The sequence below is a fragment of the Perissodus microlepis genome, chromosome 13 (genome assembly GCF_051167445.1).
Source record: "Perissodus microlepis isolate ML-2025 ecotype Zambia chromosome 13, ASM5116744v1, whole genome shotgun sequence".
Taxonomy (NCBI): domain Eukaryota; kingdom Metazoa; phylum Chordata; class Actinopteri; order Cichliformes; family Cichlidae; genus Perissodus; species Perissodus microlepis.
In genome coordinates, this window is record NC_140473.1 from 7,103,890 (window position 1) to 7,124,325 (window position 20,436).

General features: G+C 41.0%; 1 protein-coding gene across 1 annotated transcript; it reads left to right on the forward strand.

Annotated features, from left to right (window-relative positions):
- Positions 1 to 1,919: 1,919 nt before the first annotated feature.
- kmo (kynurenine 3-monooxygenase) lies at positions 1,920 to 20,230 on the forward strand. Its single transcript, XM_084948776.1, has 15 exons — positions 1,920 to 2,065; positions 2,311 to 2,380; positions 2,524 to 2,621; positions 3,188 to 3,277; positions 3,560 to 3,608; positions 4,640 to 4,727; positions 11,908 to 12,073; positions 12,163 to 12,234; positions 14,902 to 15,023; positions 15,542 to 15,689; positions 15,763 to 15,820; positions 15,913 to 15,995; positions 17,270 to 17,371; positions 17,469 to 17,528; positions 19,010 to 20,230. The coding sequence occupies exons 1-15, from the start codon at positions 2,003 to 2,005 to the stop codon at positions 19,154 to 19,156; spliced, it is 1,416 nt and encodes a 471-aa protein (XP_084804902.1). The 5' UTR covers positions 1,920 to 2,002; the 3' UTR covers positions 19,157 to 20,230.
- The last annotated feature ends 206 nt before the right edge of the window (positions 20,231 to 20,436 follow it).

Sequence of the window (20,436 nt, forward strand, 5' to 3'; positions counted from 1 at the left end):
TGCATGATCCTTTCTACACTCACTGGCCACTTCTTTAGGTCCACCCGTTCAGCTAAATATATATCTAATCAGCCAGCAACATGGAAGCAATTCAGTACATTTAGGCATGTAGACATGATCAAGACAACCTGCAAAATTTCAAACTGAGCATCAGAATGTGAAAGAAAGGTGAAATTAAGTGACTTTGAATTTGGCACGCTGTCTGAGTATTTCTAAAATTACTGATTTTGTCCACAAAACAATCTGTAGGGTTTATAGAGAATGGTCCAAAAAGAGAAAACATCCACTGAGTGGCAGTTCTTTGGTTGAAAATGCTTTGCTGATACCTTCTGATAGGAAGACATCATTAAGGTATGTAGAAGAGCATGTCTGAATGCACAACACATTTTACATTAAGGAATATTAATATGAAATTGTTACACGGTTGGTAACACAGGTTGTTACGGTGGTTGAGCTTTTGCCCGTCTTTACTGATAAACTCTGCCTCTCTAAGAATCTCATTTCATATCCAGTCATGTTACTGACTTATTGCCGGTTACCTAATTAGTTGCACAGTGTTCTTCCAGCTATTTCTTTTTAGTATGACTTGCTTTTCAAGCTTGTTATTGCAATTTTTTTTTTTACTCAGTTTAAAAATTTGCCTTTCCCCCTGTGACATATACCATGTCACAGGGGGAAAGGCAGTGAATACCCTAGACAGGTTTACAGTCTACTGCTGTGTAAATACAGAGAAACAGATGTCCATCCACACATATGGCCCACTTAGAATCACCAGTGAACCTGACCCTATGCATGTCTTTGAACATGCATGTCTTTGGACAGTGCTTCTTACTGTGAAGCAGCAGTGCTAACCAATGATGTTCTGCCACATGCAAGGCATTGCAACCACCCATCTCAGCACTGCCAATATTAACTCTGTATTGCCCATAGTTGATCAGTTGTGCATTATCACGACTTACTAACCTGCTTGCAAGAAAACAAACAAGGAGACAATTCACATTTTAAAAAGAAGGTCAGAGCAGTCACAAACAATTCAAGACAGGCCTAAAATATTAGTTTTTACATCACAAGGCAAATGCATATATATATAAAACAGGCAGCATTAAATGTATTAAAAAGAAACTAACCGGCTATACAGCTAGCAGTAGGTTACCAATCAAAAATGCTTGTTGTTTCCATACCACACCTTACTTATCCTATAAGTTGGCCACGACTGATATGACGCTTCTGTTTAACCACGTCATTGTTAGTGACTATTAACGATGAATAACTGAGATGCAATGAACACACCTTTATCCTGCTGCTACTTTCTACTCCGTTTTTTCTTTTTTTCTGTTCAGTTTATATATATATATATATATGTGTGTGTGTGTGTGTGTATCGCCGGTCTAGTTTGACATTTCCGTGTGCTCGGGGGCCCCCTGCTGGTTGGTGTGGTCATTTCGCCAAAGCGATATAGGAACCTGTAGCCACTAGATGGCAGCAGATTTCTTTCCTCATATATCTATAGTTGACAACATCTGTTCTGATCGGGAGCTCTAATCCGTCCCACCAGGCACCTTTTCCGTTAAAGATTCAGGTAACGTCCTCCCCAAAAACATATGTCTGTTGTGAATTTGTGGGCACTCCTATTACGAATGAACTCACTGAACTCAGGAAAATCTGCAAAGTCTAGTCTAAGGGGCTTTTGGACGTGAGGAAGGTGAATGTTTTCACTTTCAGGATTAATATTGTGCAATAAGGTAGAAGTTGTCATAAAGTTAAACTTATGCAACTCATGCATAAGTTTAACCGAGGGACATCAGATGCTTTGTGTCAGCAGAGATGAGTGCCCAACACTGTTTGGACAATCCTGTTATCCGTTGCACGTATTTGCTTTCAAAAGGGGAACTGATTATGAAAGTAAAACGCTCCTCCTCTTTTAAATCTTAACTCAGCTATCCCGTCAGTCCCTTTGGACTGGACACCGTGTGGGTCAGAGAGCTGGAGCATCCTGAGCACAATGGAGAGATCAACAAGCAGACAGAGCAGGAAAAAAGTTGTAGCAGTGGTGGGAGGTGGTTTGGTAAGACAAGAAACTCAAAGTGAAGTATTATTAATGTGCTTTTTTTCACGCCGTGTGGCCTTTGACTTTCACACTTTAGAAAGTGTATTTGCATTTTAAAGGCTTCATTTAAGGGGAAAGATTGTTTAGCAGTGGGTATATGCAGCTTACATATTAATATTGTTACTTGTTTGACCATAAGATAATTATGTATACAAGACCATGCAGAATGGGATTGCACAAAGTTTCTACAATCTATCCTTTAGGTTGGGGCACTGAATGCCTGCTTCTTTGCAAAAAGAGGCTTTGATGTGGAACTCTTTGAAAGTCGGGAAGGTAGCAGTCAAAGCATTTTTTCCCTTTAAACTTTGGTTTTCTCTGTAATTGCTATCATCACACACTACTCTCTGACAAATATACCCACACACTAAAGAACATTACACGAACGTGTAAAACCTGTGCATGTGGTCTCTGGTCAGATATCCGACGTGCTAAGATTGTGAAGGGGAGAAGCATCAACCTGGCCTTATCTCATCGAGGCCGGCAAGCACTGAAACATGTTGGACTGGAGGAGAAGGTATGCCGATTCATTCACTGTTTAAGTAGTAAAGCAGAGGTAAGGCAAAGTTTACAGGAGGGGGGCTTGGTGACCCCCTGCCGCAACTCCCCACCCCTCCCACTTGTTTCATGGCCCAAATGAAAGACCAAAGTGCATGGAGGCAAACCTCCTTTTGATTTCTAGCAACAAAATAGCATGAAGCCATTCTCTGGGAAATCTCCCACTCTCCTATTTTTCTTTCTTTTTTTCCCTTTTTTTTGCTTGAGTCCACTCAGGCTGCTTTATAATAGCATCTAAGGTCACTGACCCTTTCTTTGGTGCTCCAAATTTGCTGCGCTGATCACGTCATGAGCAAACTCTGCATCAGTCCCTTATTTTTACACATGCATGACTTTTTCAGGTTGACAGAATAAGGCCCGCTCCACCACGTTTTCACATATACTCTAAAGGGCAGACACTGAGTCACAAGCTGGCTGTCCATAGATTGCCCTTGTTTAACTTTTGTGCAGAAATGTCTGCCGTTATTTTTCCCCAATGGTCCAGTTTTAACATTTAAGGTGTTCTGCAATTTTTTTCTTTCTTAGATTGTTGCCCAAGGAATCCCGATGCATGCAAGAATGATCCATTCGCTGAATGGGAAACAGTCCCCAATCCCTTATGGCAGGAAAGGCCAGGTAAGCCTTACCAAGTGCATGACTGCTGTCAGATAAGTACAGAATTTTCTAATTCTGTGATGTCTCACACTTACACAAAACAACAAATTAGAGTGCTGACAGTATGGCGAGGATTCTTCACCTCGTGGTTGGGGAAAAAAAACAAAATTATACAGTGAAGATAGTGAAAGCAGAGGCAGGCATTCTAAACCCTAGAGACTTCCTGTTCCCATATGAAAATGAGCAGAGTTGATAAGCTGTACCTGTACAATTGCACTACATTACAGATTGTTCTCCTTTCAGTACATCCTGTCGGTAGACCGAGCCAATTTGAACAAAGAGCTGCTAACAGGTAAGAACATAAATAGTGTCTCTGGAAGTGAGATGACATTACCAAGTAACTGTCACACCAAAATGGAATTTTTGAGTCTTTGTTACAAGGAAATGAGTCAAAATGGGATTTTTTTTTTTTTGGCATAGGTTTTCCTTCTTTCCAACATACAGCCTATATGGGCAGTTTAACTTGTTGGGGTTCAAATAATACAGGGGTGTCAAACATAAGGCCCGAGGGCCAGAATCGACACCACAAAAGACTCCAATCCAGTCGACTGGATGACTTGGATGGGACAAACTTTGGACTTTTAATAGCATTTTCATAAGTTTTACAGCCGTTCCTCATGATCAAGTGCTCCCTCGTAGCTATTCACACAACGTCAAAGTGATTAATTGATAAATAATTAAATGAAAATAAATTACTGGAGGAAAAAAGGGATATTCTTTCTGAATTTAAGCCGAGTCATACTGACACATTTTTCAGTTATTGCAGCAGCACTTTTTCATCATGTAGAAGAACTGTTGAAATTTCTCTTTTTTTTAAAATTTATACATCTGCCCACTGTGCAGTAGCTTTATGCACGTCTTCGAACCGGCTGAGTGCGTCACGTGACGTCAGAGGATATGTTAGTGTTTCAGCTAAAAAGGATTTTGCCTAATATTTAATGAAGAGCCTCAGTGTACGTTTGGAGATAATGTGCGACAGCAAGGGTCTACATTTAATTAGATTGCCTGCTCGTGCTGAAAGAGAGGCTGATTACAAAGCCGTCACTCTTATCAGGGTCAATCCAGGCTTCTGGAGCGAACGCCGAGATAAAGAGATTTTGGAAAGTGTGACAGCCTAAACATAGGTTTGCATAAAACCACTGTCAGCTGTGCTGTGTTGTTCATGAGATTCGTCCTAATTGCCATGAGGCCGTATTCCCTCAGTGGCTGAACATTTCCTGATTGTTTTAATGAAGTATAGAGTGGTCATATTAAACTGATGCTGTTGTGTCATGCTTGCATCAGTGCTAAAAAAACAGTTTTTGTAACATTTTTCCCTCACAGCGGCAGAGACATATCCAAACACAAAGATGAACTTCGACCACAAACTGCAGGACTGGAATGCTGAAACGGGCGTGATGACCTTTGTCAGGTAAACAGTCACTAATCTTATACATGCCACATGCAGACAGTCACCTAAGGAGAGGGTCTGCACTTTGGGATTCTTTGTTTTAACTCTGGATTTATTGACTATGGGCCTGTACATGTTAAACGCCTAAGGCTGGAGTTGGTGAAAAACAAGCTGTACTTGAAACCTTGTGGTGGGACTTTCTAGTTGCTCTGTAATTGGTTCTGCTTGAAGTAAATGTGACACTGAATTTACAACTCAATTAACACTGAAAGACCTCTGGGTGTCATAATCCGAGTGAGTGTCTGCTGTTTTGGTGTGTGTTGGCTGCCTGTCAGCTACTCCTATGTTTAGTTTTGCCGTTCGTGGAACAATACTCAACTCACCTGCAGCTCGCTTTGCACGTCCTCTGCCACTACTGTGGCTGCACAATCATCGTTGGCTATCTGCCATCACTCATCCACTCAGGCTACACGCTACAGCCGCATCCACGTCACCTGCCTGCCATTGTCAATCACTGGAAATAAGGATTGGATCAACCACCTCTCTCATCCCGCTTCGCAGCCAGGACACTCCCTCCCTTCACAGAGTTAATTTCCCTTCAGCTGAAAAGTAAGCCATTGCTCCTAACTCACTTTTAGCCAGTGGTCCACACGTCAGAGACTCGCATTACATTTTGCTTGTTTCCAGTTTTGTTTCCCTGTGTTCAATAAAGCACTGTCAACTGCTCGTCAGTTGTCTCTAGGGTCTGTTTTTGGGTCCACTCCGACGTATCGGCCTTCTGTCCACTGACAGTACAGAATGGCCTAAAAGAATCAACCAGCAGATCTAATTCTGACCACAATATCCAAACAAGTTGCCATTATCGGTTGGCCCGAGTGGGCCTCCAGTTTCTGTGATGTAAACCCATGACAAGGAGGGGGAGATTCTTTCTGCAGTTCAGGAGCTCTGTTCTGAGGTCACACCTGCTGCTCACCAGCCTCCAGCCTTCAAGAGCTAAAGAAAACTTTTGCTCATTCAGCCTCTGAGGGAAGAAATTAATAAATCTGTGTCGAGCTAAGCGTAGTGTGGCCGAATTTGTTGTCGATTTTTGCACAGGAGCCCTTTGCACGCCTTATACGATCAAATGAATCATCAACTGGCATCACGGGACAAGCCTGGTTCGTTTGAGGATTTAGTCTCTCTTTCTTTCTCTCGATTGATAATCATCTGAGGGAGAGAGGCTGAACAAGACCATCAATCTCATAAAACAATGTTCCAATCCTTCCCTGTGTCCATTTTGCCATCTCTGGAAAAAACATCCACCATAAGCTCCACCATCCACCTCTCTCTCCTCCTTATCCTCCACCCGAACCTATGCAGATCGGGCGATCTTGGCTCACTTAGGAGGAAAGACAGAGGTGCTTTTATGCCCGTGAATGTTTCTATTATGGGAATCCAGATCATTTTCTTGCTGCATTCCTTCTTCGGCCAAAAAATTACCCACCCCTGTAATTTCAGGGATACAGGTGGAAGGCTCGTCAATTATTTCCAAACCCTGTCTCCTGCTACCAGTCACCCTTCGCTTCAACCAGGTCTCCAATTCCCTCCATACTCTTATAGATTCTGGTGCTGAACAAAACCTCATCAATCTTGAGTTAGTCAAGCAGTTGGACCTCCCACTCATCCCCCCCTACCGGCCACTGCACTAAACAGCCAAGGTTTTGCTCACATTCACACCAAACCAAGCCCATTTGTTTATTCTCCTCCGGAAATCATTGGGAATCCATTTCGTTATTCAGATTCGCTTCACCCGACACCTCTTTGATCCTCGGCTATTCATGGTTGGAAAAGAAAAATTATCATTGATTGGGCCGGCAATGAAGTAGCTTTTTGGAGTCTCTTCTGTTTGGCAGATTGCTTACAATCGGCCTTACCTACCGGTTCCTCTGACTCATCGCCACCTGCCAACCAACCCTCGGTGCTATCCTCTGCTCTGAAGGAGTACCATAACCTACAGGAAGTAAGGATAAAGCTGTGTCTCCTCCTCCCCACAGGCCCTGTGATTGTGCCATTGACCCCCACCCCCTCAGTTTCATGATCCAAGTGAGTTTCTGCTGTTTTGTTTTGTTTTGCCATGCTGGTTCCAGCATCCACACATTGGGGTGGAGGTTCATTTCTACACCTGTGGTCCATCAGTGGCAATCAGCAGACTGGCTAATTTAAGACCAGCTCAGCCTTCCACTCATTGCCTGTCTGTCAACTACTCCTATGTTTTTGTTTTTTGTTTTTGTTTTTTTGCCATTCCTGGAACAATACTCAACTCACCTGCAGCTCGCTTTGCACGTCCTCTGCCACTACTGTGGCTGCACAATCATTGCTGGCTATCTGCCATCACTCAGTCTACACGCTACGGCAGCATCCACGTCACCTGCCTGTCCTTGTGAATTACTGGAAATAAAGGATTTGATCAACCACCTCTCTCATCCCGCTTCTCAGCTGGGACACTCACTCCCTCCACGGAGCTCATTTCGCTTCACCTGAATAGTAAGCCATTACTCCTAACTCACTGCTCACCTTTTAGCCAAACTTCCATTCAGGAATGAACCCCCCCCCCTGTTTGAGTGGTCCCCACGTCAGAGACTCATGCTACATTTTCCTCAACTCACCTGCAGCAGTTTCCCTGTGTTCAATAAAGCACTGTTAACTGCTAGTCAGTTGTCTCTTCAGTCTGCTTTTGGGTCCACTTCCACATATCTGCCTATTGGCCTCTGACACAGACATGATCAACATATCCATGCCGTAAAATATTAACACAGGATGCACGAGCACAAACTCCGCTCAGTCTGATCAGAGGGTCCTAAATTGAAAGGAGCCTTATCTATAATGTGTTTAACAACAACAACAACAACAACAAACATTTGATGTGTATGCTGCCCTATCTGCTTGAATGAGTCACTGTGAAGTTACTGCACTTAAAAAAACCCACTTTGATTAAAAGAAGTCTTTTGTAGGCTTCAAATGCCACCCAGTCTCACACACCTTATGCATCCAGGGCACGTCTCTCCTGTTCTGCTGTGGCTGAACTGCAGCAGGATGTATTTGCTCTCTCAAGTGTATATAATTTAAAGCACACGAATAATCTGCTGGTCCTGTCTGTAGTTGCATCATCCCATACTAGGTGGGAAATGTACAACAGAAAGCCAGCGGCATGAAATGCGTAAATGCAGATGACCTCTAGTCACAGAGTGTGACTCCCTTAAATCCATGCAGTGCTGCAAATGTAAATTAAAAACAATCTGAAGCCAGACTCTCATCATTACAAAACCAGATGCTGTTAGATTTACTATGCACTGGGTAATTATGCACGGCTTTATAGCTGGTCATTAACAATAATAAATCCACTTAGCTAATATTGTTGTAATGGTATTTAAGCAACTATCTGTATTCAGATGTTCCTGTGACCTAAACTCTCATTACTGTGTAGACTGGAAACTGCATTCAAAGTATGTATGGCAACCAAATGAAAGATTTAATGATCTTTTATCAGGAGTGTTAGCATTTTAACTCCATCTGCATCAGGACTAAAGTGGAGCCCTGACTCCTCACTCTTCTTGACTTAGCATGTTGGCTAATGGAAGTAATACTACCATATCCCTCTACTGCATGACTTTTTAATTTTTGGGGAAAAATATTTCTCCCTATTTTGGGGGAGCTTTAGGGTCCCTAATAATATATCAATCATAAAATTTGACACCCCCCCCCCCCCCCCCCCCCCAAACAGATATTGGTTTGTTGCTTCAAGGCAACACTGTGCGATAACGGTAGTAAAATGCCAAGTTATTCTATAATAAGTTGTATTAGTACAACAAGAATGAACAAATAAATAAACAACAAATAAACAATGTAAACATTTCACAGAACAATAAAACACCAAAATGCATCCAACATTTGACCCTAAGCACGCACACGCACACGCACACGCACACGCACACGCACACGTTGTGTTTCCATCACTTTTGGGGACATTACATTAAATTACATTCATTTCCTGGAGACTTACCCATCACAAGTCCCTGCCTGAACCTTACCCTAACCCTGACTCAAGCCTTCACCCTAAAATTGAATGATTTAACCTGCAATTTGTCCCCATAAAGTAGGCGAGACCTCACAATGTGAGTGTGTACACAAATTTGTGTCCCCACAACAATAAGTAATACACGACCACACACACACACACACACACACACACACACACACAGCAAAATTGGTATGGCCCGGATCAGGCTCACACAATGTGCTTACACATGGCCCACATACCACAAAGAATGACGGCCCTTTGGTGGCCCAGACCTGGTTTGCCAGAGGTGGCCCACACATGGGCCAGCACAAGGCCAGTTTCAGACACACTGGTGGCCCTGTGCTGGCCCATGTTTGGATTAACTCTGGCAAACCTGATCTGGGACACCAAAGGGCCGTCATTCACTGCGGTATGTGGGCCATCTGTAGGGGATGTGCAGCCACGGGCCAGTTGTAGACAAACTGCTGGCCCTGTGCTGGCCCAGAACAGTTTCAGCTCTGGCCCCAGATGTCAGCCTAATGTGTACCTTAATCAAGCTATGCAATAACAACATGTGCCAGAACATGCAAAACAGTGCAAAAGTAACATGAGGAAACTCTGTTCAGACAGTGAATGGACTGATTTTTATATAGCACTTTTCTACTCTCCCAAAATACTCAAAGTGCTCTATACAACATGCCACATTCACCCACTTTAGCTTAACTGAGTGCTTCCTAACTACATTCATACACATTCACATTCTTGACATGCAGACTGGAGGAGCCAGGGATCAAACCACTAACCTTCCGATCGGTTTGTAACCTGCTCTACCACCTGAGATATGGCATGCCATCGCATAAACGGTGGCGTCATTGCCAGACCTAGCACACATCTGGTTGACATACACTCTGCCAAAACACCAGTCAGTCAGAAGTGCCAGCTTGATGCCAGATCTGGGCCAGACCTGTTTTCTGTAGGCCTGGGCCACAATCAAGCCAGATATGGCAAGCCATCACATAGACAGTGCCATTTATGCCAGGCCTGGCCCATATCTGGATGACATACGTCTTATCATGCCAGAAGTCAGCCAGCAGTGCCGACTTGATACCAGATCCTGGCCAGACCTGCTTGTTATGTGGGCACTAACACACACACAGACACAGTTACTTTACCAACTGACCCCTGACCCCTGAGCTCCTAAGTGTCCTTCAAACCTCATTCAAGGATCCACTCCTCTACTTCACTGTCACTTCCTGAAAGCTCACTTTCTGAGGACAGAAAGTGCACATTCCCTTGGTTTCCTTCCATAAAAGGTATTTACATCCATGTCCTGTAATTATGAGCAGATTGTAAAGTAAAAAACATTGACTATGATCATATAAATGCACACAAACGCATCTCTACACACATGCTAATGCATTATATTGCCTGAAAAAAACTGGGCTAACTGCGCAGTGTTGCCTTGAGGCAACAAATGAAAATTAACAGTTTTACTGCATAAATAAATTTGCTTCTAATATGCTTCTTAACGTATTCATGCACATACAAGTATTTTTTAATATACATTTATTTCACTATAAACATGTAAAATAGTGATCTTTATCTTGCCTCCTAATGGAGATGTCTCTCATGTAGTGCAGCTTGTGGAAAGGGGTCCTCCCCCCCCAAATGAAAGTCACACCACCTTCAACTCATCATTTTATTGGAAAGAGATGTGCCTGGTAGCATTATTTAAAATTTAAAATTTCTGAATATTGTGTTGACATTCATGGTCAAGAATGAATTTCCAAAAAAATAGCTTTGTTAATATCTAAAAGAAATCTTGTACTATCAAGATTTTTTTGGTTTTGAGGTTTTATGTACTCCACCTCAGCTTTGATTGGTCAAGCACTTTAATTCTTGAGAAAACGCATCTAACATGAAATGGAATATTTGTCAGTCGTGTGTGTTGTTAATAATAAAGTAATAAGCTAACTGTTTTTTTCTGAATAGATGGACAAAAACTGAAATGTTGTCTTCAGAACTTTCTGCCAGAAAGATTTTCTAAGATGTAGTTACAGACAAAGGAATCTATTTAAATCAAACCAGGCTATATATATTATAAAGTGTTATCATTAAGTTGAACCTGCTAAACTTAAACTACATTATGGTTAACTTAGCTTTAGGACCCCATCAATTCCAGTCTCCTGGGCAGCTAACTTAGCTTGCATGCACTCATTTTAGGCAGACTTTAGTTTTTTAAAGACCCAGTTCAGATTTAGGCAGCAGGCAGTTCAGTATGTTTCCACCACAAGCAATGATGCACTGCTTTACAGAAGAAGTCGCCTGAAACAAATGAATACATATGGGCCAAAAAATAATTAAATGCACCCAAATAAATTACATTCTGCCACATTATTTACTGGTGTATGGTGCTCAAGCAATTTGGCAGTACTAAACATCATTTTGTATTCTGCAAGCATCATTAAATACGAAGATGGGTTGCCAAGAAAATATTCAGAGGTAGTTAACTTTGAGTTTGACAGATGCAGCAGCATCCACCTACACATGCTGTCCTGTGAGCAGCATTGGATCTGTGATCGTATGTAAGGTGTGGAACTTAAGAGAACAGTCTTTGCATATAGCACACCAGACTGTGTGACTCTTGTTCTGTACAGCAGCTTTTATAGGTGACGGCAGAAACGCAACCATCCTTTACCATCATTCATCTAAGTAAAAGTTTTTAATGACCACTAAATGATCATCATGTGGCTTTTGATTCTAATAATAGTGACATTCTGACATTGTAAATTTAATATAAATCTGCTGTATCTAATGGAACATTCAAGAAGATAGTTTAAGTCAACTCAGGCTTTGAGTCAGTAGTTCATTTGTGTCTCATTCAGACCTTAAGCTAATAGCCTCGAGGCTGAGCAGTTACCTTATTTTCTCAAGTATTAGAAAAGAGAGGCTTTCTATAAAGCCAAGCAGTGACAGCTCTGTACGCGATAGGACACTGCTTCCAGTAAGCCTTTGCTCATTACACGATTCAATTCTTATGGGTATTATTTGTGTAATTAGGAACTCTGTGGCTTAATCATTAAAGCAGTTAATTCTTAAAAATAACCTCCATGTTACTTAGTTTTTAATGAAGTTAACTTGTCATGTTGCTAATGTGTTTCTCAGGTTGGACGGGTCCAAGGAGCAGGTCAAGGCAGACTTGACTGTGGGGTGTGATGGGGCTTTCTCTGCCGTACGCAAGCAGTTCCTTCGACGTAGCCGCTTCGACTATAGCCAGACCTACATCCCTCATGGCTACATGGAGCTCACCATGCTACCCATTAATGGAGAGGTCAGCACGCTTCTAGTATTTGCATCTAGAAGCGTGGTAGTTATCTTTCTGCTCATGTAATTTCTGCTGGCTGTCTTCATTATCCCCAGTTTGCTATGAAGCCTAATTATCTACACATCTGGCCACGAAACACATTTATGATGATCGCCCTGCCCAACTTGGTAAGTGTGAACTGATTTCTAAACTATATCAGTGAATTAAGAAATTCAAGATTTGTTTATTTGTAAAGTTACTACTGCATATTATGTGGCAAGCTAAAGGAAACAAACACTAGCAAATTTCAGAGCTTGACTGACCTCTGGGATGGAGTTAATTAGGCTCACTTCATAACTATGAAGTGAGGCTTACTCATCAGAAGTATCTTGGCACCCTGAGGTTCACCCTACTTTTCACACAGCAGTGTTGCACTCCTTCCCACCTGTGCCTCTGCATCTTTTTCTCTTTTTCATCGTTTTCTTTCTTCTTCTTTTTCTTTTTCTCACACACTCTCTATCGTTCCTTTATCTGGTTAATCCCATAATGATTTGTCTGCGTGGCTGAATCAGCACAACTCTTTTCCTCGCCTAAAGGAGACTAGGATAAGGCAACTGACTTTTGAGTGCCTTCACACTGTCACTCACTCCCCATTTCCCAGAAACACATTTCACACGGCTGTGAAAAAAAATTGTCTTCCCTGCTGTGGATACCATGGTAACAGTGCTAAAATGTCCACAGGGACCACCTCAGTGAACTTCCATCCAGTGGTGTCTGGCATTCCGTTTACATTGAGGATGGAAAATTCTAAACTATGATCAGCAGGGAAGATTTCTCAAACATATAAATTCATCCTTCCATTCTCTTCTGCTTATCCTTTTTCAGGGTCCCGGGGGGTGGGGGTGGCTGGAGCTTATCCCAGCTGTCTTAGGGCGAGCGGCGGGGTACAGCACTGTGGCACGGTGGTTAGAACTGTTGCCTCACAGCAATAAGGTCCTGAGTTTATTTCCACCATCAGGCTGGGCTCTTTCTGTGTGGAGTTTGCATGTTCACCCCATGTTTGCGTGGATTCTCGTCGGGTATTCCGGCTTCCTCTCACTGTCCAAAGACATGCAGTTAGTTAGTGGGGATAGGTTAATTGAAAACTCTAAATTGCCCATAGATGTGAGTGTGAATCAAACATATAAAATCAAGTAAAAAATCAATTTAAACTTTAAATGCTGCATCCTGCTGCCTTATATGCACCAGGATGCTAATTTTTTGGTAATGCTTTGGGTACTGAAGCTTTGGAATGGCCGTGCATCTCTGGAAACCCACTGAAACATTTAGACAAAGTTGCTGACACTTGCAATCTAGAAAGCGATGTGATTCACTTTATGCAAGTGTTTAGTGTGTGAGGTACCCGTTTAACTGCCTGACGTTTTAATGTCATCTGCCTAATTAATTTTTTTTCATTAAACATTTGTGATGAATTTAAGGTGAATGTTTTTAAGGCTTTTAATAATCAAACTGTGTTGATTATATTGTCATTTGTGTACTGTGTGGTATGCAATGTGTGAGTGATTTTGTTTACTTCAACCAGAACGATAATGATGAAGGAGGAATAAACACAGTGGCCTTCAGTTTTTCTTGATCTTACTTTTACTTGAACTTGCTTCCAAAAAGGAACAGGAACTTTATCGAGACCCACTAATATGTACATGTACATCACATGTAAATCACAATGGCTGTTACCTTTCCCCATTACACAGTTCCTGCATTAACTTAAGATTTCTTTCTTTTTTGTACATGCCAGGGAAGTTGGCATTCCGTCCATCCATTCATCCTCTTCCGCTTATCCTTATCAGGGTCACAGAGGGGTCAACAGCAGCAACACTTTTACCTTTTGGTTCAGAAGAGTCTTCAAAAATAGCTCAACTTTTATTGAAGCCTAAATAAAATTATCATTAGTAAAATGCTAACATTAGAAAACTATATCACAGTTGCATGACTTAATCGTCACCACCAAACTGGTGACACCAAATGGTAGCAGAATTTATCCTTGTTGGGGAGTTTGTAGGTTCATTGGCCAATCACTTTAAGTAGAATATCTTTATAGTATTTCTTTAGTATTATATAGTATAGTATTTCTTTATAGAAACATCTCTTCCTATGTCCCAGAGGACAACACAGATTAAAACACAAGCATGTTAACTAATGCTTTACGACCAAATATCAGTAAAACTAATAACATTCGTCCTTAACTGTACTGTTACATAAGGAGACAAATTATGCTAATGCTTAAAACTTTAACATCTTTTGATAATTGAATGTTAATCATTATTATTGCTATCAATATACTATAATTATCTATGTTTATTTAGCTGGTCTATTTTCCAGATTTAGATGATTAAAGCCATATTATTAAAAAGTGCAATACATAGCTGGCAGTGTAAAACCTGCAGTTAAACTCACATTAACAGCAGCATTAGCATAAATAATAAATACAGAAGATAATTAGAAATTATTCTGAAACTGACCATTCTGCAAAATAAGTGCTTTGGGTACTTTGTTTTTATGGTAATCTCCTACATTTACTGATGTTGTAATAAAGGTGTACTTATTTTGGCCTGTTAGTATGCAGTTAGCATAGTTTGAATCTTGTTTTTTTCCCCCATTGTGCCAAAATTAGTGAGACCACATAACAGTCTAATCTTTCATTTGGATGTATAACTTGGCATGATGCTAACAGTTCAGTGCTCATGTATCTCTGCTGGAACAGCGGGCGGTAAAAGGTTAATCATGTGAAGCATCATGTGGTCAAGAGTGTCACGATGGATTTGGGAGCTAACGTCTCTGTGTACTTTCTGATTTAGGACAAGACATTCACCTGTACCCTTTTCATGCCCTTTGAAGATTTTGAGAAGATCACCACAGGAGATGAAGTCATCGAGTTTTTCCAGAAATACTTCCCTGACACCATACCACTAATAGGAGCGTAAGTGACTTTCTCCCTCCCCACCCATTTCCCTGAATCCCCCGTCTCTCATCTCTGCCTCCTCTGTCCTCGCACTCTGCCTTTATCTCTTCATCCGACCTGCCAAAGTGTCTTCAAAAGGCCTTTTATTTCCCGTCATCCCATCAGCTCCAGCCACATCCACAGCTCTGTTCTGTGAAGTGTGAAATTGCAGACTTACAGTTACATGGATTTTGTGAGGTGAGGTTCTAATTTGAGGTGAACCATATGTTGCGGGTGACAGAGGTGGAGGGCTGTGTGAGGTGCAGAAACGCTTGAAGCTTTCATTCAGTTACTCATTCAGAGTGCTTAGGCATAAACGACTAAGTGCCTGCTTTAATTTTTCAGTTTAGCTGCTTAGTTAGACAGACAGAGCATAGCTGTGTTTGTGTCTTGTGATAAATGCTCTTTTGGCAAACACAAAACAGTCTGTTGCAACTGTCAGATTAAATTGTGCAAAATGAGTTTGTAATTCTTGAATGTCAATTTTTGTGTTGCAGGGATACTCTCCAGAGAGATTATTTCCGATTGCCTGCGCAGGCCATGGTGTCTGTCAAATGCAACCCATATCACATTGGTGACGCATGCGTCCTTATGGGTGATGCAGCCCATGCAGTAGTGCCTTTCTATGGACAAGGAATGAATGCTGTAAGCAGCACTAAATGAGGAGAGGAAAAGGCAGAATTAGACAGAGACTAATTCATCTATTCATGTTTTATAGGGCTTTGAGGACTGCATTGTCTTTGACGAGATAATGGATCAATTCAATGAGGATTTCAGTAAGCACTTTTTAAATGACCAAAGATTAACGAAGAGAGAAAAGCTGAGCATACAGAATAATTTCCATACGGCCCTTTGTGTATCCCGCTAGGTGCTGTTCTGCCTGAGTATACCAGAGTTCGGGTTCCAGACGACCACGCAATTGCTGACTTGGCCATGTACAACTACATTGAAGTAATCCACATATATATATATATATTTTTAATATGAAAGCAGGAAGTTGTGGTCAAAATTGTAAAATATAGCACAAGGAGAAAATGATAAAGAGAACCAAAAATGTGAAAAACAACAAATCAAATAATATAACTTAATCCAAAAACCCAAAACACTGGGTCACAGGCCCAGTACCGTGACATATGCTCCCACTAATATTTGGTTAAATGTCACATAGATTGGTTGGTTTCTTGCCACGGCACAGCTTCTAAGCATAGTGGGTTGAAGTTTCAGTTTTTGTGAAGAAAAGACTTGATGTTAGCCTGCTTTATCTGTTCCAAATCCGGTTTTGATGTTTGCTTTTTCCAAACATTCTCCCGTTGTAATATCCACTTGTGTCCAAGTTTCAGCTGTTGAGCTGTTTGAGGTGAAGTTGAAGAATTTGTCAGTAACCCTTGTTCTTCATTACTCCATCCATTTTGTGCAATGTACCAGTACCACTGGCAGCAAAACAGCCCTACTACCACCACTATGCATGAGAGTTGTTACAGTGTTGTTAGGTTTGCAAGCCTCGCCTTTATACCTTCAAACATACCACTTGATCATTGATCATTGTCTCATCTGAGTGTAGAAATTTTCTCCAGAAGGCATTTTGCTTGTCCATTTGGGAACCTGTGAATTGCAGGTGAGCTTGAATGTATCAGTTTTGGGGCAGGGGCTTATTTCTTGGTCAGCAACGTCTCAGACCATAGTGATGTAAAACTCACTTGAAGGGTGAACAGTGACACTGCTGTTCCAACAGTTTCCAGTTCATGGCAGGCTTGATCCTTGGTGGTTCTTGGGTCGTTCCTAAACATCCTAACCAATTTCCTCTCATCTGAGGGTGACCGGGTGACCCATTAAACTTTTGAAACGTCCATCCTAAAGCCATTTTGAAGTACATTTTGAGAACCAACTGCTCAATAAAATGTATTTCCACTGACCTGAAAACTGAAAAACAAAAAGGTGTTGATGGGCATAAGTGATGAAAATCCTCTTCATCACTTCTGAAGCGGAACAGTTCTCTAACCTTCTGTGCATTTAAAGTCTCGCTCTCAAAAGTAATGGATAAAGCAATTAAAAAATAGCAGGACTATGTGTTGGCTTAACAATACTCTCAATCTTCCACTGCTGCAATTATATCGAAAGGCGGGAAGAAGGAAGTCTAAAGTTTCTCATATGGCTGAAAGATCTACCTAATGATATCATAAAATGGACAAATGGCTGACAAACACATTTGTTGTATTGTTTCATAGATGCGAGCACACGTCAACTCCAAATGGTTCCTTTTCAGAAAATATGTTGACAGCATCCTTTACTTCTTCATGCCAAAGACAATAATTCCACTTTACACAATGGTAAGTTGGATACAGTATCACTAATGAATAGTAACTGTTTCCACATCATTTTGTCTGAAAACTAAATCTGCTATTCTTTCTGTTTTCTTGTCTCTAGGTCACTTTCACTAGGACCAGATACCACGAAGCAGTCAAGCGGTGGCACTGGCAAAACAAAGTAAAATACTTGGAAAAAATGTGCACTACACATGAATGCAATTTAATTTTGATGGGACTTTTTGTACCTTTGAACAGCTAAGCACTGTAATTAGCAAAGTGACAGTGTTATCAGAAGCAGCACTAAAGGCAGCTGCGACTAAACAGTTCTCCATTTAACACACATCACGGTCGTTTGTGATTTCTCTCGCTGGGCTGTAGATAAGGCTGTTAGTCCTTGGCTCTGTGTTGAACTGTCTGATTTGCCTGTGCTGGCGGCTTCTGCTCTAATAGACAGTTGGACAGCCGGGATTTTCACAGCCTCCCTTGTAAATTGATTCAACCCGTAGGGCTGTTTGGGCAAAGGGTGAAATGACCTTCATGGGAGAAAGAAAAGAAATATTATCTCTGAAGCATTACAGTTAACACAATAATATGGTGTGATACTGAATATGGAATGACAGGTAAAAATATAGGTCAGAGACAGGGTGGCAGTGAAGTGTAAGGATGTATTATAAGAGTGTCAGTAACAGCAAGGTCATTGATTGGGTGAAGGGATTACTTCACTTTAGGTAAGCAACTGAACTACAACAATTACCCAATTTCCTTCGGGGTCAACCTTCAGGATCAATAAAGTTTTATTGTATTGTATTGTAATTACATATAAAAAAGATTTTAAAAAGTTGTCAAATTATTTAATTTACTTTAAATTTTTGAAACAAACACATGTTGTTTATTAACCCTATGACAATAAATGACCTACAAATCATTCAGTTATAACATAACTCAAGGAACCATTGTTATGTCTCCACCTAACAGGGATCATCTTGACATTAGGTTATGTATGTACATATACAATGGTGCCATATTTAGATGTAATGTCATGTTATCAGTTAGACAGGGAAGGCCAGTGGGGAAAAAAGAAGATTGCAATGCTTGACTGAAATCAATTTATGTTACCGCTTAAATAAAAGCCTCCCAAGAACTGCTAATTTGTCTAACAGGCCAGGTGAGAATGGCTGAAATCTGAGCATTTTGCATATATTGCAAAATTCAAATAGACATATCTTCTTTAAATTTAACAAGTCTGACTTTTGAGCTTTTTTCCTCTGTGTTTCAAAAGCTAGATGCTTTCCTCCGGGCAGCTCAGCCACAGAGTTTGCTGGTTGGCACCTCAATAACTCCAGTCTCCGCACATCTCTGCACCCCATCTCTGGTCCTCTGCATCACTATAAAAAGAGGAGCATTCATTAATTAAATCCCTTCCACCCTCAGCCTCGCTGGCACTGCCCCTCAAGCCCGCTGCATCATCCCTCCACTGCAGCAGAGCCAGAGACCACACATACTGCCATAGATCTCCAGGGAAACAAAGCCTGGGTGTTTTCTTTGCAGCTATGTTTGGGATACTGATGTTCATGAAACTGGAAGCAATTTACCAACCTTTGTGTGATTTGTGAAGCAAATAACTGAATTCAAACTAATTATCTATTCATTTCTTCACAGGTGATAAACCGTGGCCTGCTGCTCAGTGCTGTGGGGGCTGTTCTTGGTGGTTCCTACCTGCTCATTAAAAATCCTCCAGATATCAACAAGCTCATCGTCTCTGCTGAGGAAATGTGGGACAGGCTTGTGGCTCTCAGGACGCTCTGAGCACAGGCATTGTCACTGATCTGACAGACAGGTGTACAGACTTAGAGTTAAACACTAGAAAAGAATTTAGAGGCGCCCAAATATTAATTAGATTTTGACTAAATTATCTAATTCACAGCTATAACTCCAGTAATGGCAAATTACTCCAATAATGGCTGCCCTCACTTCAAGGACTTACAGTGATTGATCAGAATGACTTACACCGTTTCATTAGTGTTAAACCGATAATGATCAGCAGCGGTGAACAGAACACTGGGGTTTAATTCGAGAACACAGGGTCAGTTTTAGGTGTGTGTAGAAGTTTTTACTGTTTTTACACAAGAATGATGTCAGCTATTTTTCTTTGTCTCCACTGGGCCCAGTGACATTTACTTCATGCAAAATCTGGGATTTGTTTTTGTTTTTAAAGCTGCATTAAATAATCTGAGCTATTTTACCCGATGTTTTTGCAATGTTTCACTTATACATACATTACTGTGCAAATATAAACCCTTATTTCTTTATATAGGTGCAGGGAAATAGGTGCAGTGATTTATTGAAACATGCTAAAACATAAATGCAAATATAGACGACAGAATTGTGTACAACTCTTTGGATGTTTTGTTCTGTGGTCTGTCAAGATCGTGTCACACTGCTTCAAGAAAGGTGAAAGTTTCCTATTTATTAAGGATATGACTATCAAACGCTGTTCACCTGCAGTATAGGTTTAGATCTGCCAGCCCTCCACTTTTTTAAAGACACTTCACACCACTCTGAGATGTGATAGGTATTTTCTGCCTGTCAGACTGTGTTATCTTTGATTTTATCTGTTTATCTTTTTTGTAGATTTAACTAAAGAAATTTTTACAACAGCCTGCTGGTAACAACGATACAATTTTACACCTGTACGTCTGACCAACCGGCAATGTAGTATTTCCTCTCTTTGGGCTTGCAGTTTGGCTGGTTTGTCCACTTCAAATGTGCTTCTATGCTCATCAGGCTATAATCTATATAAAACAAGTGAAGATGACTGGTTTTAAGGACTTTTATTTACCCTTCATGAAACTCATTGATCATTTTTACTCTCTGGCAAAAAGCATAAATGTTAAATTTCCAGTTTTGTCACCTATGGACACAGCTAGGCAAGTTTTTTTTTTTCTGTTTCCAGTCTTTATTATAAGATATGCTTCATAGTGAAAATACAGTAAGAAATCAACCAAGTCCCAGTTTTCCAACTGTCTAAAAAGACAAAATCCCTCTCACTCGTTCTCACATCCACAGTTAAAAGGGTTTTTATCAGC